At 43.8% G+C, this 25,220-nt stretch overlaps 2 protein-coding genes across 3 annotated transcripts in view; one reads left to right on the forward strand and one right to left on the reverse strand.

Moving 5' to 3' along the window:
- The first annotated feature begins 183 nt into the window (after positions 1-183).
- On the forward strand, positions 184-11,307 carry BTBD17 (BTB domain containing 17). The gene is made up of 3 exons (XM_060764256.2): positions 184-347; positions 4,392-4,668; positions 8,742-11,307. The coding sequence occupies exons 1-3, from the start codon at positions 254-256 to the stop codon at positions 9,820-9,822; spliced, it is 1,452 nt and encodes a 483-aa protein (XP_060620239.2). The 5' UTR covers positions 184-253; the 3' UTR covers positions 9,823-11,307.
- KIF19 (kinesin family member 19) overlaps positions 7,284-25,220 on the reverse strand; it is a 52,757-nt gene continuing 34,820 nt past the window's right edge. For both annotated transcript variants that reach the window (XM_060764255.2, XM_060764254.2), the window contains 10 exons: positions 23,321-23,495; positions 22,906-23,104; positions 22,444-22,714; positions 21,831-21,952; positions 19,044-19,198; positions 18,615-18,723; positions 18,107-18,203; positions 17,307-17,707; positions 16,328-16,487; positions 7,284-14,531 (listed from right to left, as the gene is read on the reverse strand). In XM_060764255.2, coding sequence (XP_060620238.2) covers positions 14,377-14,531; positions 16,328-16,487; positions 17,307-17,707; positions 18,107-18,203; positions 18,615-18,723; positions 19,044-19,198; positions 21,831-21,952; positions 22,444-22,714; positions 22,906-23,104; positions 23,321-23,495 — 1,844 coding nt within the window. In that variant the 3' untranslated portion in view covers positions 7,284-14,376. The remainder of the gene's footprint in view (positions 14,532-16,327; positions 16,488-17,306; positions 17,708-18,106; positions 18,204-18,614; positions 18,724-19,043; positions 19,199-21,830; positions 21,953-22,443; positions 22,715-22,905; positions 23,105-23,320; positions 23,496-25,220) is intronic.

Consider the following 25,220-nt stretch of genomic DNA (forward strand, 5'->3'; position numbering starts at 1 on the left):
GGCTGAGGGCTCAAGGTAGCCGCATTGTCCCAAAGGAGGCTCAGCTTGCGGCCCAGGGACTCCGCACTGCCCAACAGGCATCAATTCCCCATCTTAAGTGGTTTCCTTGGTAACAGCTGTTACCAGTTTTCCACCAATCAATGGCAAGCGGGGCTGGGAGAGTCAGTGTCCTACATAAAGAGTCAGGCACATTAGCAGGCTCAGTTGAGGGCTGATTCCCTCTGCTGCGCACACGCTGCCCAAAGGAGAAGCCATGGCGAAAGGGATAGGGGTCCGGCCGGCCACCCCCAGGCGATGGACTTACTCCTTTGCGGCCGTCTCACTGCTATGCCTGGCTGTCCAAGCAGGTAAGGGGAAGGAGGGCTGGCAGGAAGGAGCCTGGCCAGGTGAGTGGGCAGGGCAGGAACTCAGGTATGGCAGAGCCACAAATGTCACTAAGGAATGGAACTTGGTCTTGCAGAACTTAGGAAGTGTAAAGAATCCCTTGAAACACACTTTAGAGCCAAGGACAATGCAATTTTGAAGGAACCACTGAGAATGGCAAAGGAAGCTAGTGATTAAGTCCAGTAGCAGCTCCAACAATCATGTAATTGGGTCCCTGGCTTCAGCATCCCAGTGCCATAGGGACTGGTGCTGTGTTTTGTTCCTAAGAAAAATATTCAACCTAGAAGGGTGAAGGATTTCCCAAAGATTATACAAAGAGTCTGCCTGAGAAACGGAAGCTAGCTTTCAGGCGTGTTTCTTAATTCCTAGACTTTTTTGTGTGACACAAGTGACTTGAGAAACTGCAAGTTCCTTCTAGTGTGAGAGAATTGGTCATCTGCAAGGACGTTGCCCAGGGGACGCCCAGATTTTTTTTGATGTTTTACCATCCTTGTGGGAGACCTCTCTCATGTCCTCGCATGGGGAGCTGGAGCTAACAGAGGGAGCTTATCTACGTACTCCCCGGATTTGAACCTGTGACCTGTCAGTCTTCAGTCCTGCTGGCACAAGGGCTTAACCCACTGCACCACCGGGGGCTCAAATTACTAGACTATTCTGCTAGAAGAATACAATAGCTTCAAAAGTCATGTTATTTATTTATTTATTTATTGTGTCAGGAGTGAACCAAAACAGTTGTATTGCATGTATTGTATTGCAAAGTTATGTTAATATGTGTGTATACTCAAAAGGCAGCATTATCAACACCTTGACCTTGAAGGTCTGCCTGTTGTGTTCTTTGCCCCTTGACTGAAAAACCCAATAACAGGAATTGACTATGCCTTACAAAGAGTTTACAGACAACCATTCTGCCAGAAGTAGTTTGAGTATCACTATAATAGAAACTTAGATCATAAATAGATTATAGAATAATTTACTTTTAGGGTGGAAACTAAGTACCAAAGTTCACGTTGCCCTTCTGAATAGGCAAACTGCTTCTCCCATTTCCAATCTCCAATTCAGATTGGTTTAACTGTGCTACATATGTGAGAAAGCTTATCCCTTTGATAGAAAAAGGATTTCAATGATGTAATATAAGGTCCAGATTCACTGTGGGCAATGTGGATGCAAATGAACCCAAAGGTAAAACTGGGGCTGGATATTTTCCAACTCAATGAATGGGACTATTGATAAGGACACATTCTTCACCAGAGAATATGAGTGAGTTGTATCTTCCCACTGACACACTGTGTTCCTATCTTCGCCTTTTTGTTTTGGTAGTGGGGTTACTGAAAACTAGATCTCATAACTGTGCTCAGGTAAATGTTGGAAATCTGAACCTTATTTAAGAGGGCCAAACTTTAATGCTTCTAATGGAGTTTTTGTGAGCTTGTAAAAGGAATTGATATTTTGAAGGATCTATTACAACTTTACTTGGGCAGAGGCAAAGGAGAGGGTGATTTCATTCACTTTCCAGGCACGCCAATTGTCTTCTGTCATCTGCTGGGAATTATGGGTCGACTGCTCATGCAAAAAGCAGATCAAACTGGAACAAAGGTAGGCAGGGAGCCATGGAAAAAGGAAGACGGAGAAACGGACAATTTGAAGGTGAAAGAGAACATTTTGCAATTGCGAATTCCCTTCAACCCTATTCCCTGGAGCCAAGAGTCACAAATGCTTTCCCTTTTGTGGAAAGCAGCTTCAACAAAAGTGATGTTTTCATGAAAACAGCCGCACTTGGTGCCCGTCCCCTTGAAGTTGCTCTTTCCCACCCCACTGTGCCTCTTTGTCCTTATTAGAAGGGCTAGGATTTGTTTGCCTTTGGATTTTAACCTTTTATCCCCGCTCAAGTTGGATCGGGCAGGAGAAGGAAGCCAAGAAACGGGGAGAGTATGAACAGGCCAAGCTTTCTTTCCCAAGGGAGAATGAGAAGTGTAATTTGGCACAGGGCAAGCATTTATTTCATCCGGTGGCAGTGATTTCATTGAGTTAATGATGGCTGTGAAACTGCTGGCTCAGATCCAGCTCCCAAGAACAGTATAGAAAAGGTTGTGATACCCACAAGCGCTAGCCAGGCTTAGATAGAGCATGGGTTTGTGTGTGTGTTTGGGAAGATAGGCTGGTTTTAATTGCCACCTTCAATGTCAGACACTCAGATGGGGCCACCAGGCAGTACTAGCTTGAATGATTTCATTGCAACTCTTACAGCTAGGAGGCTCAGAAATGGAGGCATACTGAAATCTTGAAAATGTCAATGTATTAAAAAGTTGGGTTGTTGTAGGTTTTTTCAGGCTATATGGCCATGTTCTAGAGGCATTCTCTCCTGACGTTTTGCCTGCATCTATGGCAAGCATCCTCAGAGGTAGTGAGATACTTCTGAGGATGCTTCCCATAGATGCAGGTGAAACGTCAGGAGAGAATGCCTCTAGAACATGGCCATATAGCCTGAAAAAAACCTACAACAACCCAGTGATTCCGGCCATGAAAGCCTTCGACGATATATTAAAAAGTTATCAGTTTTAAATAGTTTGAAGTTCATCAGAGAGCAAAAACATAGGCCACATGAATAAGCATAAATAAGAGCATGTCCCATTGGTTTCCATGAGGGAGTTGAGTACAAGCTTTGGTTGGAGCATGTTCATCTGCTTCCCCAACTGGCCTGCATTATATTCTTCCCTATGTCCCTTGCAATGGGAGAAATGGCAAGAGGCAGTTTCTTCTGTGTGAAAGATCACTTGAGACTTCATTGTTAATGGGGTGTAAGGGGCACAATCAACCAGCATGCCTATGAGGATTCACTCAAACCTCATCAGATCCCCAAAGATTTTGCACACACACATCCCTCCAAGGGCCCTTCTACGCAGACCATATAACTGAAGCCAGCTCAAGGGTGTCGTGTCGACAAAACTCACATCCCCAATGCACGTTGCAGTACACATCAAGCCAGGAGCAGGACAATTAAAAAACTCACCAGAAAGTCTAGAATAAGATAAATAATGCACTGCAGCCCATCAGAGCATATCCCATGCAGGGCCTGAAACTGGGACCAAAATATGATCAATGCTTTTTAGGGCACCCCTAGTGCTGGAGCACTTTGAAAAACATGGAAAAACACCTGGCTGGAAGGTAAACCATTATTCTGCTGGAGATGAAACGACATCATTCCCATGAGAACTCTCTCTTTCTACGCTTTTGTTCTTATTTCCTGTGCCCTGCTACAGTCCAGCACTGGTCCTGAATGGAAATGGATAGGTTCAGCAGTGCTTCTCAGTGGACTTGTTAAATCCGCCCCCCCCCCCCCAAATTTTCCCAGTGGCTGTCCTGCCATCGATATTGTGGGTTCAGTTCTGATCTGCATTTAGCGGATAGTGTAGCCACTGTCCCAGGACTGAATTGGTTCCTGGGTGATTGTGTAGGCATTGTGTAGCCAAATCAAATAGTTTTTATCTACTTCCAACTGGATTATAGTGTCTGTGTAGAAGCTTCCCCAGTATCTTATACATCTCCTCTCTCCCCCTCTCACTCCCAATCTCTCTCCCTTCTTCCCTCCCTCTCCCGAACAGTAAACTGCATGTGTTTATGGTTTCACTCACATACACCCACATCATGATGGATGGGCCTCTGACATCAGTGTGATGACAAATCTACTCTGTTTTAGTCCTAATTCTAAAATATACATCAAAGCAATGAACCTATTTGGAGGAAGGCTTTAGTACTTTGGCTAGTTCCTTCACACTAGCTCCTGGCCATGCTTGACTGAAGAATACTGGGAGCTGTGCTCCACAAATATAACTTTCCAAGGCCTAAAATTGCCACAATAATGGAAATCCCCTTAAATTTACTTGTGTGGGTTTATTTTCATTTAGCCTTCCACTGAAATCACCGATAGCTGTCCCTTAAGGTGCATTGTACTCTACCCCTATCCTCTGCTCACAAGCTCACTTGTTTCTTCTGTGTCCTGTTCCCTGCAGTCCAGAAGGCCGACCTCACTGGGGACTCTACGGTGGCGACCATCAACCACTCCCTGTCATTGCTGCAGCGGCTACAGGAGCTCCTACACAATGGGAATGCCAGTGACACCACCTTGCGAGTGCGCACTTCTGGTTCCGATGAAATCAAAGTCTTTCACACCCACCAGTTGATGCTCAGCTTGCAAAGTGAGATCTTTGAGAGCCTCTTGCACAACCAAACAATTCTCACCTTGCATGAGCCTCCGGACAGTGCGGCCCTTTTTGAAAAGTTCATCAGGTAAGAGTTTGGTTGCATGCTCTCTGCACTCAGAATCAGCAAGAACTAACAGATATATTAAACTTAGGTCTGAAGGAGAATGGGGTGATTTTGTTTGATGCTTCTCCACCGTCAGCCTCTAAATGTTATTTAAGCAGCCTGGTGGTGGGGTACTTTTCTCCCTTTATTGCAATCCTTCCATTTATCCCATGTTATTGCTGTATCTTGTTGAAACTATAACAATGTGGTTATGTGCTGGTTAGCTTTGACCTGTAGTGACCGTCTGAATAAGAGATCTCCAAGAGCCTTTGTCATTAACGATGCATGTCTTGCGCACTCAGGGATGTGGCTTCCTTGGTTGAATCAACCCACCTTCCTCTTTTCCTACTTCTTCAGCATCTTTTCTAATAAGACATGATTTTTTTTATCATGTCAGAGCCAACTTCAAAAATTGCAAGTTGCTTCTGGTGTGAGAGAATTGGTCGTCTACAGAGACGTTGCCCAGGGGACACCCGGATGTGTTACCATCCTGTGGGAGGCTTCTCTCATGTCACTGCATGGGTAGCTGGGGCTGACAGTTGGGAGCTCATACCATCTCGTGGATTCGAACCCCTGACCTTCCGGTCAGAAGTTCAGCAGTCACAAAGGTTTAACCCATTGCTCCATTGTGGTTCCCAATAATAAGACATTTTACTTCATCACACTAGAGAAAAAATCAACTTAAAATCCGGTTTCTGCCGCCTGCAGAATTCTGGGGTTTGTAGTTTAGTGAGGCTGTTAAAGGCTCCTCCCTAAACAACAAACCACAGAATTCTGCAGGGGGCAAAACTAGATTTTAAGTGGATTTTCTCTCTCTAGTGTGATGATGTTGATGATGTTTAATAATGTGTTCAAACTATGATAACCACAATATAGTCATTCCATTTTCTTTTGAGATTTTAGGCTTAGTTTTCCCTAGGACACAATTATTTGTTATTTTGGCAAATCAAATATCTGTAGTACTTACTTCCAGCACTACATTTCAATGAGTTGAATTCTTCCCACTCCACTGTGGGCTTTCCTTGCTGCCCAGTGTGTTGAGATACTAACCTAAAACGCTATTAGCATCACAGCATGAGCAGAAACATTGAATCAGTTGTTGAATGGTGAATAAAAAATCCCCAGAAACTCAATGGGTTTGAAACTCTAGGTGGGACTGCCAATAAGATCTGATCACTGCATTTGCAACTGGCAGCGTTGGAAGCACTGCTTGATGCCAGATATAGTATGAAAAGATAGGAAATGGAGGAGGAATTCCTTGGCATAGAGATACGTATTACTCATTGTACACGTTTTTGTTTTCGTGATCTGTGCTACTCAAAGGGGTGGTCTTTGGACTGCTGCTGGCCGTTGAACTATTGGCTGCCATTCCCTGCTGTCTTTCCAGGAAAGAAAGAAACGATTGTAGTCAATAGGCACAAATGAGGTGATGGTCCCTGGCACGTTGGAGAGAGAGAGAGAGAGAGAGAGAGAGAGAGAGAGAGAAATGCTGGCCCCACATTTAGAAACATTATTCTAAATGAAACTTGGAGTTTAGTCTCTCCCTCACTCTGCTCAGCCAGGAATGGCCAGAATGGGGTTGTTTTGGCTGAGAATAAAGGAAGCTTAGCTGAGCATCAAAAGGTTACATTGGCAATACACTGGCAATCCATGACTGGATCTTCCATCTTTTGTTTTCATTTTTAAACAATGTTTTGATCCAAAATATCTGGTTTTGAAAAAAAAATTGTTGTGTCAGGAGTGACTTGAGAAACTCCAAGTCGCTTCTGGTGTGAGAGAATCAGCTGTCTGCAAGGATGTTGCCCAGAGGATGCCCAGTTGTTTTGATGCTTTATCATCCTTGTGGGAGGCTTCTCTCATGTCCCCGCATGAGGAGCTGAAACTGATAGAGGGAGCCCATCCGCGGTCTCCCCGGATTCAAACCTGTGACCTATCGGTCTTCAGTCCTGCCAGCACAGGGGTTTAACCCACTGCACCATTGGCGGCTCCATAAATGTGAAAATGAGATCATGAGAGTGAGATGAGGTAGATGCACCCACTGATGTCCCTGATTTTTTTTAAACCTGGTGTTGGATGGAGGGAATAAGAGAAGCTCATTGCATCCAACATTGGAATAGAGTCTGCCCACCCCCTGGGTATTTAACTGCTGACTACTCCTTCTAAACTGCAGGATCTCCTCCAAATCAATCTTGCCAGGCTGAGATTTACTAACAGATTTCAGTGTTATCTGTCATAGCAAGTGTTTCTGATTCTGTATGAACATGAAATAGCTAAAGAAATTTAGTTCATCAGAACTGGCACATTAAGAAAAATATGCCAAATTAATCCGACACTTTTCAGAATGCAATATAGAACAGCTGTACATTACTATTAATGAATTAAAACAACACACACACCACCAAGCATTCCTAAAAATGCCCTTAACATAATGGCCAAAAAGTTTAACAAACTCAGGGATAACAGATTATTTGTAAAAAAATATTTCCAAGTTTTGTACCCCAGTTTAGGATTCCTAAACCAGGCTTTTAAAAATTCAAGAGGTGAGAAAAGGAGAAGACTTTTATGCGATGCTCAAAAGACTGTAATGCGATGCTCAATTCTGGGTTAAGGTTTTTTATTCTCACAAATTTTAAGTATACATTTGCTCCAAGCCATTCCCACACCACTAGTTTTCACTTGGCTTTGGCTATACTGTGATATTCCTGTTAAAAAGCCAGCAACATAGTAAATTCTAGAAGCCTAAAATCTGCTCACCTATGTCCTAGATCGACTGATCTACATACCTAAACCTTCTAAGCTGTTTTTGTAACTTTATGGCAACACATTTGGAACACTGACCTCCTGCTAAAACATTTTTGAGTACTAGGAAAAAGTTGACCCCCTCTTGAATTACATGAAGCCCCTATTTAAAATACCAACTATTTTTTTGTGAATTTAAAATTGACCCAAAAATACCCAAATTCTTCTGTGGCTCACCTGGGATTGAAACTTCGATCTCCAGTAATCCCTAAACCAGGGGTGTCCAAACTTTTAAAGCCGAGGGCCTGTTCATGGTCCTTCAACCTATTGGTTGGCCAGACTATAGTTTGAAAAAAATCTGAACACATTCCTATGTACTCTGCATATGTCTTATTTGCTGTGCAAAAAGAAAATGAAAGAACAATTCAGTTTATAAAATGAAGAACAATGTTAACCTGTCTTTCAGTGGGAAGTGTGGGCCCGCTTTTGGCTGATGAGAGTGAAGTAAATTAGGATTGTTGTTGTGTGCCTTCAAGTCATTTCAGACAGTGGCATATGCTGTCTCAGAGTCTGGTGGACTCTCCTTCTCTGAAGGTTTTTCCAGCAGAGACGGCATGGCCACCAGTCGGGAGGGCTTTGATTGTAACAGAAGGGAGTTATAGTTGCTCTCCCCTTTTTTTCCCAATGGAGGAGATGCAGTGAACGGCAGCCTTTTTGGAAAATGCAAAGTAGCAATGTAGGACGTAGGCAAGGTGGAGAAGGAAGGGAGGGAGAGAAGGAGGGAAGCCAGGCAGGTGCTCGGCCTCGGACATGCAGCAGCAGCAGCAGGAAGTGCTTGGGGCAAGTAGGGCAATTGGGGAGCCTTCTTTGCAAAGCAATAAAGAAAAAAGTTGTGGAGGAAGAGGGAGACTGAGACCTGAGCCATCCAAGGAGAAGGCGATGCTCAATCAGGGTGAAGCGATGCAAGAGGCTGCCATCTCTCTTTCCCTCCTCCCAAGGAGCCTGCCTTTTCCAGAGCCCTGATCCCAAGAAGGACAAATGAACAAGAAGAGGAAGGAAGTCAAGGAAGGTAGGGAAGAAGGGAAGAAACAAAGGAAGGCAGCCTGGCAAGAGAGAGCCGGTGGAAACTTGAACAGGGCTGCAATGTTCTAAGCCAACACTTAAAGTACTACACCACAATGGTTCCCTTTTTCCCCCTTTCCTTTTTTCTTTTTGTGTTGCAGCACACTGTCTTTGAAAACATTGAGGATGATACTTACTGAACAAAGTGTGATACTCAATATGAACGTTTCCTCCACTCCACCCCCCTTTTCTAGGTATCTATACTGCGGTGAGATCTCCATACTCCTCCATCAAGCCATTCCGCTTCATCGACTAGCCAGCAAATACCGTGTCTCCAGCTTGCAGCGAGGAGTGGCCGAGTACATGAAAAGCCGCCTGGCCAGTGACTCCAACCAAGGCCATGTGGTGGGCTGGTACCACTATGCAGTGAGGATTGGTGATGAAGCTCTGCAGGAAAGCTGCCTCCAGTTCCTGGCCTGGAATCTCTCAGCTGTGATGGGCAGTGCAGAGTGGTCCTCCGTCAGCATAGATTTGCTGCTCCTCTTGCTAGAACGGTCCGACTTGGTTCTGCAGAGTGAGCTGGAGCTCTACACAGCTGTGGAGGAGTGGGTTGCTACCCACAAGCCTGAGGACCCTGTAGTAGAGAAGATGCTGAGATCCCTGCGTTATCCCATGATCTCCCCTAGCCACCTCTTCCACTTGCAGAAGCAGTCTCTAGTGATGGTGAAGCACTACAATGCCGTCCAAGACCTCCTCTTCCAAGCCTTCCAGTTCCACTCTGCTTCCCCAATCCACTTTGCCAAATACTTTGATGTCAACTGCAGCATGTTCCTGCCCCGCAACTACCTCTCCACTGCCTGGGGCTCCCCTTGGGTCATCAACAACCCGGCCCGAGATGACCGAAGTACCAGTTTCCAGACCCAGTTGGGACCCAGCAACCATGACTCTGCCAAGCGGGTGACTTGGAATGTCCTATTTTCTCCACGCTGGCTCCCTGTCAGCCTGCGTCCTGTTTACTCAGACTCCGTCTCTGGGGCCATCCAGACCATCAGGATTGAAGATGGCCGCCCCCGCCTGGTGATCACTCCAGCCACAACGAGCTCTGACTTTGCTGGTGTCAGTTTCCAGAAGACCATTTTGGTGGGTGTCAGGCAGCAGGGAAAAGTCTTTATCAAACACGCCTACAGCTTCCACCAGAGCACCGACGAAGTTGCTGATTTCCTAATACATGCCGATCTGCAGAAGCGCACTTCTGAATACCTCATTGACAACTCTCTGCATCTGCATATCATCGTTAAGCCAGTTTACCATTCACTCATCAAGATCAAAAAGTAGGAGAGCTGTGGGGGGCAAGGGGAACAGCAGAACAAAATGGGGAGGGGGTGGGATTAGTGTTTTGTACTGAAGGACAGCAATGGCTTCACCACACAGTTCCAAAACCAACTGACACTGGTTCTCTCAATTTGACATCTGTGTATACCAGAGCAGCCTCTTTGGAAAAACCTGGGTGTTTTTTGCACCAAAACAACTTTTTCACTTGCAAATGTGGTGATTATTTTTAATAGATGGGGGATTAGAACTCTTAAGATCGTGGAGTATGGTGGAGACTTTTCACTGTTTCTACTTATGTATAGCTCCTCACTGTCTTATTTAAAGGATTTAGGGCCCTTCCACACAGCCATAGAACCCAGAATATCAGAAAATCCCACAATATCTGCTTTGAACTTGGTTATCTGAGTCTGCACTGCCATATATTCCAGTTCAAAGTGGAAAATGTGGGATTTTATTCAGCTGTGTAGAAGGGGCCTCAGGAAGGATGAAGGAACTTCGGTGGTGCCTGAGCTCAAGTTATTCGCAAAAAATAACTCATTAGAAAGACCTTAGTGTCCTTGACATCTTTAGAATCTGCTTTAAGCATTCCGTGTACTGTAGTCCCATAGGATTATCGGAAACTGATAGATGTGGGCAAAGAAACAGTGACAAGTTTGAGGATGCCTGCCATAGATGCAGGCGCAATGTCAGGCGAGAATGCTTCTAGAACATGGCCATACAGCCCAAAAATCCTACAACAACCCAGTATGAAAGATAATTTTGTATAATTACTCCTATTAGTTGATACATCCAGATCTTTCAGCCTTTTCCAAGACAACTCTAGGACATTACATACCAACTGGAGGAATCTTCAAAGGAAATAACCTGCAGTACGTGAATGGAATAGCTTCTCTTTATCAGTGAAATCTGTTTTTTCCTACAAAAATTTCAAATGGGCCCAACAGTTCTTAAGTGCTAAAAATGACATTACTGCCTTTGGTCTATGCCCACTCTTGTATGTTGCCATGCCGGTTCTGCCAACTTTTGAAAGTTTAAAAAATGAAATTAATGAAAGTTTTTAAATATCTGCAGAACCTTTTGATCAGGGATAAAAATAGAGCAAACAGATGTAGCATAGGTTATGCCCATCAGATTTAATATTATAAAAATATTGTCTTCTTCGAAAGGTTGTCTCTCAACATTAGAAATCTTGTAGATTTTGTTTGTATTCTAGCTATACTTCCCAATGGATCGACAAAGTCTTTATATCAAGGTTAACTTAATAAGAGGGAGACAAAAATGAATCCAGGCTCTATAGCAGTGGTTGCAACCTCAGTTGAGATTGGAGGAGAGGATGACCACCATCTACATAGTAGGGTTTTTTTGTAGGGGGCTCCTACCGGGTAGGTAGAAATATGGGATTTGTGCTGTTCCCTGCAAGTACTGTCCTCAGGCTCTTGAACGGAACCTCAGCAAATACAGATTTCTGAATAAAAACAAGGAAATACATTGCAATGACCATGTGGTGTTATTCTGAGATACAAATGGATTTCCAGCATTGATTGCAACATGCTATTCTTGAAAGCTTCTCAGATTTCATGATCTTTGGCTTAAACTTCACTTCTGCTTCTATCCTAACATTAACATTGCCTATAACACCACCCCCGTCTGCTTCTTTTCTCCAAATATTCTCCATTCCCCACACTATGCATTCATTTTCAGTGTATTTATTTTAATGCTTCAAATTTTCTCCACTCACAAGGTATGTTGCAAATTCTGTGAAACATCTCTTTGTCCCTGAAAATTATTTTGCGTCACAAAAAGTTGTAGGGGTACAGGAATAATATTATCCTGCATGCAATTTGAGTGAGATGTAATGCAATAATGCACACACTGGTGTTTGTTTCTAATGGTGGAGGAAGAGAGAGTGTGCCATAATGAAACTGCACCAGAGGGAACATTTGTAATTTAATGACAATTGTCTTGCAGAAGTCTGCAAACAGATAGGTAATGATTCAGGGGAATATTATTTGGACAAATCAGCAGTTAAAAGTAAATAGGTATATTGATAGATCTTAATTAAAGCAGTGAAGGCATGACATCTTAGCTACCAAACCTCTCTAATCTTGCAAGAAAGAGTCAGGTGGAGCATTCAGTTACTAGCCTTTGCTATTGTTTTGACACATCTGACACAGCTTAGAAGTAAGGGATCTGTCTAGAAACACTATCAGCCAAACAAAGAGTTACCTAACCAAACTTTTGTACCACAGGTACACATTTCTTTGACCATAGCAGGAGTCTGAAACACTTTCCATAAAGAGTTCGATAAGCAAACCCCAATAAAACTCAGAGTTTCTCAACCATGCCTTTGGAGCAGAAATGACATTTTGATTGTTTATTATTCAAATTTGGAGTATATACTGTTTGAAAAGTAGTGCACACTTTTCTCATATCAACACATCGCTGTTAGCTGTCTTCATTTCCAGGACAGAGTTCCTGTATCCTAAGGGGAGCCCCTTGAGCAGTCTCCATATTATGGAATTGATGTGCAGGCTTATTCACAACTCACACATTCTATGAAGACCTAATACATGTGAACAAGCATCATTAACTAATGTGGAATGTGCATATGCATGGCAACTTTTGCTGGCAAGATATGTATAGTTGGGAGTCTAGTAGGGATCCAGATTACTCAAGTTCAAGTCTGCACAGGGAATAAGAGCCTGCGATGGAATCCCGATTTCAAACCTCATCTGAACCATAAATTTGCCAAGTTATTATCCTCTCTGCCATAACCCCCCTTGTGATATTACTTGCCTAATTAGAGCACTACAAGCTAGGAATGGCTGTCCCAATTTTTGGTTTTGTATCACATACACACAAATAAAATATGGTGGGGGAAGGAAGCTGGGGAAGGGTCATCAATCTTTTCTTTTGGCAGCCCAAGTATCTTTTGGGGGTGGTCCTTGTATTTTAGCCTATAGGGCATTCACAAAGACATTTCAGCTGGAAAAATGGCACAGGAGGTGTGTGGGGAAATGTTGACACTCTTCCCCCACCTAGAAGCAAATTGCTACTCTTCATTTACTTACATTTGCCATTTCTGGCATTTTACTCAATACAAGGCTAAGGCCCCATTAAGTCCAAAGAGAACGGCTAACAGATGTTTGCAAGTCTAATTTCAGTTTATCTTCAAGTTTGGCTGGTTAAAAATATTTTACCTTTGTTATACTCCTGAAATATTGGTGTGAAAAATCCTGCTTCAGAACTGAAAAATAATGTAACACTTTCTGGAAAAGAAATGAGTAGGAGGAAGTGATTCTAGGGCAGTTATATTGTTCTATTAAGATTCACAGTTGAGCCAGCCCTGCAATATGAGCGGTGAGAGTGGAGGTGTCTCTAAATCTGTCAAATTATCCCAAGCTCATGACACAAATGGCTGTTGCATCTTCTTTTCACCTCCCTCTTTTAGGTATAGCAGTGGTTACACGGAAGGAGGAGAGGAAAGAGGTCTAATTAGAAGGAATACAAGGAGAGGATTAATGAATGTCTTGAGATGGGAGGGATGACTCTTGTATGGAAAACTATGATAGAATTGGTTAGGAAGAGGATGTGGGGCATATTGGGAATAGCTATTTGATTAAGTTAGGAACCTAAAAATATACACAGACCCATGTGATCCTACTGTAAGCCAATTTCTGAGGGGTGAGGCTGAATCTGGAGCAGGATGGAGTCCCTGCAACCTAGAGTAAGAAGGTAATAATACAAGAAGCTGAAGAAAATTCTCAGAATACTTTAGAAAGTGCTAGTGGTTCTGTTTTGTGTTGTAAATAATCAGAGAAACAAAAATCCACCACACACACTTTTCTGAACCATTTGCCAGCTCTCCTGGTGACTTCATGGCAGCCAACACACTGGCGAGCTCATACAAACTTCTATACAATCTCAAAGAACTGTACAATCCTTTTATTTAACTGGGGCTGGCCAATGATTAGCATGCAGCCCCATGATCCCAACTTGAAATTGTGAACTCTTTCTATTCTAAGAGAAGTTCTGGTCAGTTGTTGGTTTAAAAGATTCCAGTTCACTAGAAATGTATTTCACTCCCAAGAGTGAGGCAAAGAAATATTGCAAGCACACAGCACATGTGGCATTTCTCACATTTCTCTCAAAGCAGGGGTCCACACAGATGTTGTGGCACTCTTGCCTCCCCCCCTCCCCCTCCAAATACAGCTTCAAGGTGTTTCCGCTGAAAATAGACATGTGCCTTCAGCGCAAGGGATCCTTCAATTCCATCCTGGTGACAGCATCCGATATTGACATGGACATATTTATTTCTGTCCAGCCATCCAGAGAATTACTTATTTCTGTCTTGAGGATCCAGTCCTGGGGCCGACATGATTCTTGTACCAAGATGAAACCCTGACAGTCATACCTACAACCGATCAGGCAATCCTTTGGGAGCTTGCCCTGATTGACTGCAGCCATTTCTGCATCTTCCTACAATGCCTTTGTCCACTTTGCCTCCTCACTTTGCGCCAAAAGGAGCTTCCAAACCTGCCTGTTAGTCCTCTGCATTTAGCATCGCCGGGTCCTGCCATCCTTGCCATGAAGGTTGGTTCCATGCACTGCGACACAGTTCAGGCGTAGTGGGCGCTGACCGGGTTGGGAGGTTTTCTTGGTTATGCCAGCTTGGCTGGAGGTGACAGAGAGAAAGGAGGCCTCTGCGGGATCTGAAGAGCAAGAACAAAAAGTTTAAGAAGTGAGAGAGTTCACATCATAACCAATGGCCAAGATTATGAGTGGTGGGCAAATGAATGCTAGGTCATAGGTACTTCCAAACCTTTTTTTTGCAGCACTCAAGTTCTCCTACCTCCCAAAATTTCAGGAATTACATACCCTATTTAAAGAAATTCAGCATTATTACAAGATGTCTATGGCCCACACCACTGGAGAAATTATACTGCTTAGCCGGTATTGCACCACCTGACATCCACTGGGAAGTAGCAGCCAATAATGAAAGGACCAAAGCAGTGACATCTCTGGCCCATCCTCTGTTTGGATATCAGCCAGCACGCCAATGCCTTCAATCAAAAAATAGTTTTCTAAGGTCTACAGTGATATCCGCAGGAACACCTCAGCAAGCAAGAGTCCAAAAGTGGCAGGCTAAAACCCGGAACCTCAATCAGTGGCTGAGACTGGATGAGAGACTCCCTCCTGGGCATACAGAAGACTGGGCAACTTGGAAAGCACTGAACAGACTGCGCTCTGGCAACCTTAGGAAATGGAGCCATGAAGTGGAGTCCACAACAATGCAGCCTGAGCCCTCCCACATGCACAATGGAGGACCTTCTTATAGTAACACCAGAGGCACTCCAAGTGGCCAGCTACTGGTCTAAGGACATTTGAAATAAAGCCAAGTTTTTAAAAACTTTGTGTTTTTTAAAAATACATTACAACTGTACCCTCAGTTCACTTCTGATACGATAAATAAATTTAAAGAAATACATATGGGAAAATTGCTGGCGGTAACCTAAAATGCCACAAAGATGGCCAAAACTGGGCAGGTTACTTTCCCATCCTGCCCAAGATCCATATATTCCTCCATGACATGTTCTTATTGTAGTTGCCCTGCCTTATTCTCATGGTTTTACAGGCTTGCAGACACTGTCATCTTTCATTTATAACTTTCCTAAATTTTTCTGCCATTTCCTCCATCTTTGCCCCTAATCAGCAGGGCCAAATCCAGTCTGCCAAGTCATTTTATGCAGCCCTCCAGATGCTGGGCTACGACTTCTATATTCTTCATCAATAGACATTATGACCAGAGCGGATGGAAGCTGTGACACAGTAACATCTGGAAGACTGAAGTTTATTTTGTTTAGTGGGGTATGAATTTAGATACAAAGCTGTGGATAGGATGCCTGACTTTAAAATGTCCTTTAACCTTTTACCAACCTCAGAGCCATAAGTGTTCTTGGGCTACAATTCCCACAATCCCCAGTCTGCATGGCGGATAATCAAAACTATGCGAGTTGTAGTTCAATAACATCTGTGGATCCAAACTGGGTAAAAACTAAAGAACACTAACTATAATGTAAAAAATACACTTGGACCAGTATATCCACGGATTCCCCATCCATTTATTCCACAGCCTTTTGAAGGCAACCATAAGGCTGATGCAGCCCTCAATGAAAATGAGTTTGACATCCCTGCCCTAATCCATAAAGGAGGGAAAATCATAATAACTACATAATAACTTGCTTTAAGCTCAGCAATAAATAGGAAACTACCTGAAGGTTTTTTTTCTCAGAACCTTCTAAACAACTGCACTATCTCTGCTACTTTCCAGCTTTCCAGTGTGTGTTCATGACAGATGAATTAAAGTGAGATATTATATGTACAGCTGGAGCACATATGCTTTCTGTTAACCGGTGACAACCAACTGTTCTGCTGTGACCCACAGCAAGTTTGCTATAATGGGAAACAAGAGCAATTAACAGTGGTCCCATGGCTTAGCCTCACTCACCCAATGATGGCTGGGCTGGAAGAAGCTTCGCTTTAGATGACTGTCCTGCAGCTTTTCCAATGCCGCGAGTGTTGTGCATCCCTCCTGCTGCCATAATCTTGTGCTCAGAACTGCTCTCTAGTGGACGCCAGCGACCACCATTGGTTTTTGGACATGGAAGCTGTACATAAGATGAAAGGATGGAGGACACAGATTGGGAATATGCTTTGTGAGTAGGAGATTTATTTTACCACACTTTATTAAAGCCCACTTTTGAGGAAAATTTGGAAATGGGGATTTTAAGGGAGTTAATGGCAATCTGCAGCAAACAGAGATCTTTTTTAAAAAATTTGAAACACAAACCATCCCCCATTCAATGAACGCTGCTAGTCTTTAAAGTGTTATAGAGATCCTTGCAATTGCAAGTGGAGGGACTGTTCCTGTACACCACAGATGGGTGAACTATTACAGAACGGGTCACTCCATAGAGTAGTAAACAGTAATTGGAGAGGTGCACAGGCAGGCATATACACTAGGGTTGTGCATGCATCTGTTTTTAAAAGTGGTCTTTGGCTGGTTTGGCTGATTCAGATGCCCATAACAACAAGGGCTCTGCTGCCATCTTTTCTTCGTCCAAAACAACAACTGCTGATCACGCTTACTTTCTATTTCTATTCAGTAACATGTGGAGCATAGAGAGGGTTTCTCTGTGGGCTCTGCCTGTTGAGCCAAACAGAGTGCCTCCATTTCTTACTGGTGCCCTTGCTCTAGAGAGCAGCAGATCAATCGTGTTTCAGTCTGATTGTTACTTGCAGCTTTAGCTTTTGGCTTGGCTTGGCCTTCTACTAGCATTTTCCATGGTCCAAAAAAAGTAGAAAGCTTTCAAACTATGTCCAGAACTAAAAAAGGAATAAACCAGCAGATGATAATCCATTTGCCTCCAACTGATTATAAAAACCCAATTCCACACAGTTGTAGCTCTGGGACCTTGAAGACCTACCCTGTGGCCAGTGACCTCAAAGGACCGTGACCGCCGCTTTCTCCTCTTGGCCTCTAGTGATTCCTCTCTCTTCTCAAGCTTCTTGCTTCCCTTTTTGCTAACTCGAATCCAGGGCCCAGGGGAGTGCCTGGGGGCATTCCTCCTTGGGATGGTCTCACCAGTGCTGGTGGACAAGTTGTCCTCGCTGATGGCATGCTGCATGCTGGGGCTAGCCGGCTGGCCAAGATTCGGGGTCTCCCGGCACAGAGGGTCCTCACTCTCGCTCAGAGACTGGAGGGATAGGCTGCTGTGCTCCTTAGTTGGCTCCAGCAGGTTTAGTCGGTCAGACTCCAGCACTCGGGAGCGACGCCGGGCAGCCTTCACTGCAATGCTTTTGGTGCCAGTCACTATTGCCTTACGCTCTGCCAAACAAACCCAAATACATTGGCATCCATATTTAACAAATGCAGCCATCATTTTATCCTTCTTTAGTCCAGATTTTGGGTTTGAATTAAGATTAAAGATTTGAAGGGACAGATTACAACAGTAACAGAGTTTTTTTGGGGGAGGGGGCAATACACAGTAGTAGTAAAGGGTCCTCTCCACACAACCCACAAAATTGAATTGTGCTGACTTGAGTACATTTTGGCAAACAAGTGAACTTAAATGAAAATTGCCACACACACAGCTTCATTATGGCAGATAGGTGAACAGCACTATCCCTCTAGGACAATTACAACATCTTCTCTCACTCTGTGACACGAATGAGAAAAGACAGAGGAGGCTGCTAGAGAACGGTTCCTGTTTATATCTCTAGTTACCTCCATGCGTCAGGATGCCATCTGAATAGTGATCGCTGTTGTCAGGAGAGGAGTTTCGCTGACTACCCAGGCTAACCAAACTCTCCCGGGCTGCATACTGTGGAGATTGACAAGGAAGTCAAGTCAAGTCAAGGTAGTACAACTTACTATTATAGGGCTAGCCCTGCCACCAGGAAGTATTAAACAACCTCATCAAGCAGCAGAAGCTGGGGGCAGTAACCCCACCCCCCAATATTTACTCCCTATTCTCCTGTGGTGGATGTCCCATGGCCTCTCCCCCCCAAGCATGGTATCACCACTGCAGTTTTCAAATATGCATATCCCAACATAATCACACTTCTTAATGCTCAGTGAACCTCCTCATATGTAAACTTGGTATGCTCTTCTATAAACATGGCTGTACTAAGCTATTAGAGGTATAAGCAGATCCTCACACCCTCTGAAATAACCTCCCTTCAGAGACAGGAATTTCCATGCATCTCAAGGTAATCCACTCTATTGTTCATACCTCTTGACTGATCATGCCATTGACATGGATAGGAGGTGGTGTCACTACTGCTGAGTTCTTGATTTGCCGGGCCCGAGGACTGGTCTTGAACACTTGATTTGTTTCATTACTGAGAAAAGAGACAGAAAGGCAGCCTGTTAGAATGTGATCCCCAAACCAGGGCTGAACAACATCTTCAGAAGCAGGCACTCACTACTTCTGCAAAGAAAAAAATAGAAATATAGACTTGGAAGAGACCGAAAGGCCCATCCAATGTAACCCCATTCTGCCTGTGACCCAGTGGGAGGAATGTCAAACTTGAGGCACAATTTCATAAAGTTCTGAAGAGCCATTATTCAGGTGTCCCAAATAAGCATTTTTTCAAGTGCTGAAGGGAGTGTCAAATAGTCCAAGTTAGACACTTGTGAGAGGTACCAAACTAAATCTTACCTGTCTATCTCTGGAACAAGGGGTGGGAGAGTGCCTCTCCGTGAATCCGGCCACAACTGGTGCTGATACTCAGAGCCCAGTGTCCTTACACTCTCTTGGTCAGAGTCTATGATACTTTCTGCTGGGAGTGGGGGGAGCTTTGGCACAGATGTGTCCTGGAGGACAAACAGCACATCTGTTGTGATAACCATACACCTGTAGGCAAAATCAATGTAGCAAAGCATTCCTCTTTTAAAATGCTTAATGATTTAAAGAGAGTCTGAAGAAAATGGCAACAGCAGCTGTAGCTCAAAATTTAGGAGACACATGCTTAGCTTTGCTCTCTAACTAGATTTAGTTTATCTGGCATTGAAAGTCTATTTTTTCTCTGATCACTTATAATTATTATTATTACCCCGCTTAATCTCTCCTGAAGGAGATCCAACATAGAAAATACATTTTACTGGAGTACAATAAAGTGCCCAAAAATAAAAGTAGGGTGATGTTGTTATGCTTGCAAGGGTTGCCTCATATTTGAATTCTACTGAAATTGAACAGACTAGACCAGCGGTTCTCAAAGTGTGCTTCCTGGAGCCCTTAGGGCTTTGCAAAGCATAGTCAAGGGCTACGTGATTGCCTCCTTCTCCACTGCTCCAAATGTGCAGTGGTGGGGAAGGAGGCACCGATTGGCTAGTTGCTCCCCCTCCCCCCACCTTTTCCTGCATAGCAGAAGGGGGTTGTACTGGATGGCCCTTGGAGTTTCTGCTATTCTTATTCTTACAAAGGCTGGATGGCCATCTGTTGGGAGTGCTCTGATTTGTGTTTTTAGTGCATGGTAGAAGGGGGTTGGACTGGATGGCCACTGGTGTCTTCCATTGAAATACTGTTAAGGATAAAATGTCAATATTTTAATTTTAAATATTGTATTGTTCTTCCTTCCTTCCTTCCTTCCTTTTTTACACTACAAATCACCTATGTGCAACGTGCATAGGAATTTGTTCATTTCACCCCCATTTAGTTCACACAAACATTCTCCATCCATCTGCCACTGGCCCAGCTAATCTGTAAAATTTTGAAACACAATGTGGTCCCTGTGTGTAAAAGTTTCCTCATGCCAATTATATTATATTATATTATATTATATTATATTATATTATATTATATTATATTATATTATATTATATATTTCTTGGGGCCTCGAGAAATCTTTCCTTCAAAAAGAGTTCAGTGGCTGAAATAGCTTGAGAACCCCTGGACTAAACAAACCTTCTGCCAAGTAGCTTAGTCTCATTTCTTATTAATGTGACCAAGTGGGTCACAGCCACCAAGAAGAATGACTGAACAGTCACTAAAACCAGGAATATCTATCAAGAACATTATGTTAACACATTATCCTAACTGGCTTGGGAGAACCAATTTTGAGTAAAATAAAGGATCCCTTTGAAAGCGTCACTTCATTGAATAGTCTACAAAAATTTGGATTGGAAATTTGTTTGCAGTAATGTGAAAGAGAAATGCACGAGCAGTAATAAAATGAGTTGCTTATCTATAACTGTTTCTTCAAGAGGTGATCTGTGAAATTCGCACATACATGTCTCTGCGCATGCGTGAAGCTACCGTCCTGCCCTTCCTAAATAAGGATGTCTGGTTTGCAACTGTTGATTTATAAGACACTAACTTTCATGTCTTGATTAGGCAGCAATATTGCAGGTTCCTTAATTTTGCCATTGGACACCACTCGTTTCAACATTTTCCCCTTTGGTTGATCTACTGCCCCCCGGGTGTTCACCAACTGTATGTCTGTTGTTGCGGCATACCTCCGACAGCTTGGAGCAAGTGTATCCTTATACTGATTATTAGCTTCTAGTTGCCGTCTCTGAATTCTAGCTGACATTACATCAACCTTGTCTTGCCTTCAGATGCTGGGTCTTGCTGTCAACCAGGAGAAATCCTGTCCGTCACCAACCCAAACTCTATGGCAGAGAAGGCCTACCTTCTGGAAGACTGATTGCAGGTGCTGAGATCAGGTGTCCTACAAATGTTCTGACAGCACTTCACGCATGCCCAAGACATTCATTCCATCAAGGTCAGTTCATAGAGGTGCACCTCTATGAACTTTTTTGGCATGCTTGGGGGTGAATGCCTAGCAAACATGGCAGGAACGTAATAACTGCCCTTTGCCATCAGTATCTGGGAGTTTGCCTGTGCAAGCTGAGCACTTCTTAAAGAAGGTAGTGGGGAACATTTTAACTTCAATCAACAGGAGGTGGGTAGTCAACTGGCCTGCTGGTTGGAGAGGATGGTTAGTGGTTTGGAGAGCAATAGAGTAGTCAGGAACATAGTCGAGTTAAAACCAATCAGTACAGTCCGCGTGATATAAAGCTACTCAGGCCGAAGAGAATAAGTCAAACTAGGTTCCTAAGATGCTGCTAGCAGGTGACAAAAGGAACTGAAGCTCAGGTTCTGAACTACTTCGTGCATGCATAGAAGATCCATATGTGCGATTTCACAGACACCATAAAGAAGAACAGCTAGAAGGAAAAACAGACTCTGAGCAGGTAGAATACAATGCAAATTCTGATGGGAGGCAGAGTCTTGGGATGGAAAAAAGATTGTGCAAGACTTTTAATAAGAAGTTGCTCATGGCCTAAGATTCTTGTCTTATAAGGTAAAGCCCAGGGAGGTATTTCTGCGTATTAGGCTTAGCCTCCTGCTATATTCAGATATTGTGAACTATGTAATACATAGGCAGTGAATTTTGTTCTAGATTAGGAACAAGGGACTTCAGACATAGTGGCAATACAGTACCTTGAGAGCCCTAACAGCTACGTGGTCAAGAGCAGCAACTCGATCTAAGCTGCCTTCTTCCAAGTCTTGCAGGTAAGCCTGATACAGTTCTTCAAGGTGGGATGGTACCAACATCTGAGACTCTGGCATGATTAGAGGAGACAAGAAAGAGATACAGATTGGAAAAGGAAACATCTCATACAGGTTTCAATTCTGGTCTGTAACTGCACCCACTTAAGACTTTAAGTATGTGTATGTGTATTGCAGCAGAGCAGTGTATCCAACAGCATCATCCAGTGGCAGGGCATCAAATTGCAAAATAACAGCACTGTATTACACCACAGAATTAGGATGCAAAATGTCTTGTCTGCAAAAAAGAGTAGTTTGTGCTCAATTGAAAAGGAAAGAGAAAGGGGGCTCCATGCTGTGCTTTAAAATGCTTCAGAGATTCTATGAGAGGAGGTTTCCACACTGACATCACTCTTTCTCTCCTCTGAGACACATCCTACATTGGCATTAAACACAAGAGGTGGAAAATGCAGCTTCCTTCTGTACTGTCATGAGTCGGAGTGTGGATGTAGCCTATAAATGCACTGGCCCAGTGTGCCTACACTGAGTAACAGTGGAACCATACCTTGAATTATCTGTCGCTGTTCATGGATAATGCGATGACAAAGGCTGCGGTGGCGCTCAAAGCGGCGCACGGTTCGTTCTTGGTGGCGGATGAGGTTGTCCTTGAGCAAGGAACCAGACTGAATTGCTGTGTTCTCCACCTCAAGTTCATGCACTTTACACAGCAGACTCAGGACCTCTCGTTGCTCTTCTGAGCTGATGCGCCATGGCAAGGCCTCTTCCAGCCGGTGACCACGCTGCCGAACCTCCCAGAAGCGCTTCTCTAGCTCTGCCTGTCAGAGGAGAGAGTCACAAAAGTTCACAGGGACAGCAGAGCAGCAGAAGTTGTCCTAGAGGACTGCTCCTGACTTGAAAACTGCTACACACCATGGATATTGCTCTTTCCTTGTAACTAAAATCCCAGTACAGTTATCTCCCCACTTTCTACTGTAGCTAATACCCCGCAATCCCTGGATTTAAGAACCTTCTGCTTCTGTAGTTTATCCTGCTCTCCCAGGAGGGTGGTGATGTGCTCCCGAGCTAACATCACTTCCTGTGGCTCCGGCGCATCGGACAGGTCATCCCCAGTGTCAGAATCCTTTTCACTTTCGTCTTTGGTGTCGCTCTCTTTCCTCTGTTCCTCTCGCCACTTCTGGGCCCGGCGGGCCTTCTCCTGCTCCCAGCTATAGTTTGTGAATGAAGGAGAAGAGAAGAAAGATAAAAAGAATGTATTAGGATCATGATCTGGAAAAAGTCAAGCAGCAAATGGATGCCCAGCAATATTTATCTGGCACCTTTGCAGAGACATGGCAGCCTAAACTCCCAGTGCTGGTGGACATTGAACAGGGCATCCCAGAGGCCTGGTGAATGCACCCTGTCCACTCTTGCTTCCTGCTTACTCAGCAATGATGAGTAGGTGGCGGGAGCTCTCAATCTGGATCTCCATGTAATTATTCTCCAGCTCCATGAGGTGTCGCCGCACATCCATTTGCTCTCGGAAGGTGCTGATAAGCTGTTCCCGCAGCTGGTCCATCTCCTGCCTCTCAGAGGAGTTTCCATGGAGCTGCACTTCCGCTGTGATAGAATACATGGTGAAGAAGTTTTGAGCTTATGCAAAAAGTCCAGTCAAAATCCTGAGAGAGAAAAAGCTACAGAACTCAGCACAGAATTTGCAAAGCTCTATTGCAAGGTTCCCACATCACCTGTGTCCAGTCTCTCTCTCTATAACAACTATATGTTAGTAGAGACTCGGAAAACTGCAGCCTGATTACTATACAAAGCTCCAAGGTTATTTTTGAAGTAAAAGGATCCCAATTCTTGGCCCTCTCAAGTTTGTGGAAAAAATATTTTAAAATTCAAAATGTCTTCCTAAATGGTTGTGGAGGCCATCTAGCAAATTCCCTCTCACAAGTCTCATTTAAGCCTCATTTATAAAGCAAGAAGTAAAGTAGAAGGTATTTCCAATCTCTGCCTGGTTCAAATATGGCTTTTCCCGGGAGTAAAACACCCCAGTCGGGCACTCAAAACATAGCAAACTTACAAGTGCTTAGTCCATCCTGAGCAAGCCTAAAAGAAGCACCAAACCCCCTCTACTCTTTCCTTGCTGGCTTTTTTGAGTGCTGGAGTGAGTCTCCTTAGGGGGTGAAAAATCTGGCTATAAACAAACATATAGTAGACTCTCGCTTATCCAACATAAATGGGCAGGCAGAACATTGGATAAGCAAAAATGTTGAATAATGAAGACTGAATAAGGAAAAGCCTATTAAACATCAAATTACATTATGATTTTACAAATTAAGCACCAAAACATCATATTTTACAACAAACCGACATAAAAATCAGTTCAATACATGGTAACGTTATGTAGTAATTACTGTATTTACGAATTTAGCACCCAAACATCACAATGTATTGAAACAGTTGTGGATCCGGGAGAGAGACTGTGTTGGATTATACAGAAAAGTTGGATGAGCAAAGGTTGGATAAGCAATACTCACTCTACTGTAATAAAAATCTTTTTTTTCAGTGTCAGGAGCTACTTGAGAAACTGTAAGTCGCTTCTGGTGTGAGAGAATTGGCTGTCTGCAAGGATGTTGTCTGGATGTTTTGATGTTTTACCATCCTTGTGGGAGGCTTCTCTCATGTCCCCAAATGGGGAGCTAGAGCTGACAGAGGAAGCTCATCCACACTCTCCATGGGATTTGAACCCCCAACCTGTCAGTCTTTAGTTGTGCTGGCACAAGGGTTTAACCCATCGCACGACGGGGGGCTCCATAAAAATCATTAAGCTATCAACATCATAGGAAAGGTGACAATGGTTTTCCCCCCTCTCTGCAGAATAACCTTCAACTTACCCATGGGTTCACAATTTTGCTTCCAAACCTTGTCTCAACGTATGTATGATGTCAGCTGATATAAGAGTATATATGGTAACTTTTGTTATACGCTACCTGTTCCCCGGTTTGGGGACTTTTATCCTCCTTGCCCTGCCCAGCCTGCAGGAGGACTCCCTAACTGCATTTGGCCCCAGGGCTGAAGATGGCTTGCTAGCCCTCATTTAAGACCTGAAGCCTCCAAAGGCCAATTGCAAGGATGCTGGACAGGAGAACAACATAACATAGAAATGGAAGTCTGATGGCGCAAACCCAGGGCCTAGCTGGTCTATTCATCTGCTTTTATCCAGCTATCTTTGGGGAATCTACAAGAAAGACATGTGCGCTGTAGCAAGCCCCCACCCCTCTTTGCAAATGGCATGCATAGAAGAATACTGTCTCTGAAACATAATGATGCAGTCATTAT

The sequence above is a fragment of the Anolis sagrei genome, chromosome 2 (genome assembly GCF_037176765.1).
Source record: "Anolis sagrei isolate rAnoSag1 chromosome 2, rAnoSag1.mat, whole genome shotgun sequence".
Taxonomy (NCBI): domain Eukaryota; kingdom Metazoa; phylum Chordata; class Lepidosauria; order Squamata; family Dactyloidae; genus Anolis; species Anolis sagrei.

What these genes read in the sequence shown, in the direction of transcription:
- BTBD17 (XM_060764256.2), top strand. Translation starts at nt 254, where the DNA reads ATGGCGAAAGGGATAGGGGTCCGGCCGGCCACCCCCAGGCGATGGACT. An exon ending in ATGCCTGGCTGTCCAAGCAG is followed by an intron (nt 348 to 4,391) that starts GTAAGGGGAAGG and finishes TGTTCCCTGCAG; the next exon opens with TCCAGAAGGCCGACCTCACT. An exon ending in CTTTTTGAAAAGTTCATCAG is followed by an intron (nt 4,669 to 8,741) that starts GTAAGAGTTTGG and finishes CCCCTTTTCTAG; the next exon opens with GTATCTATACTGCGGTGAGA.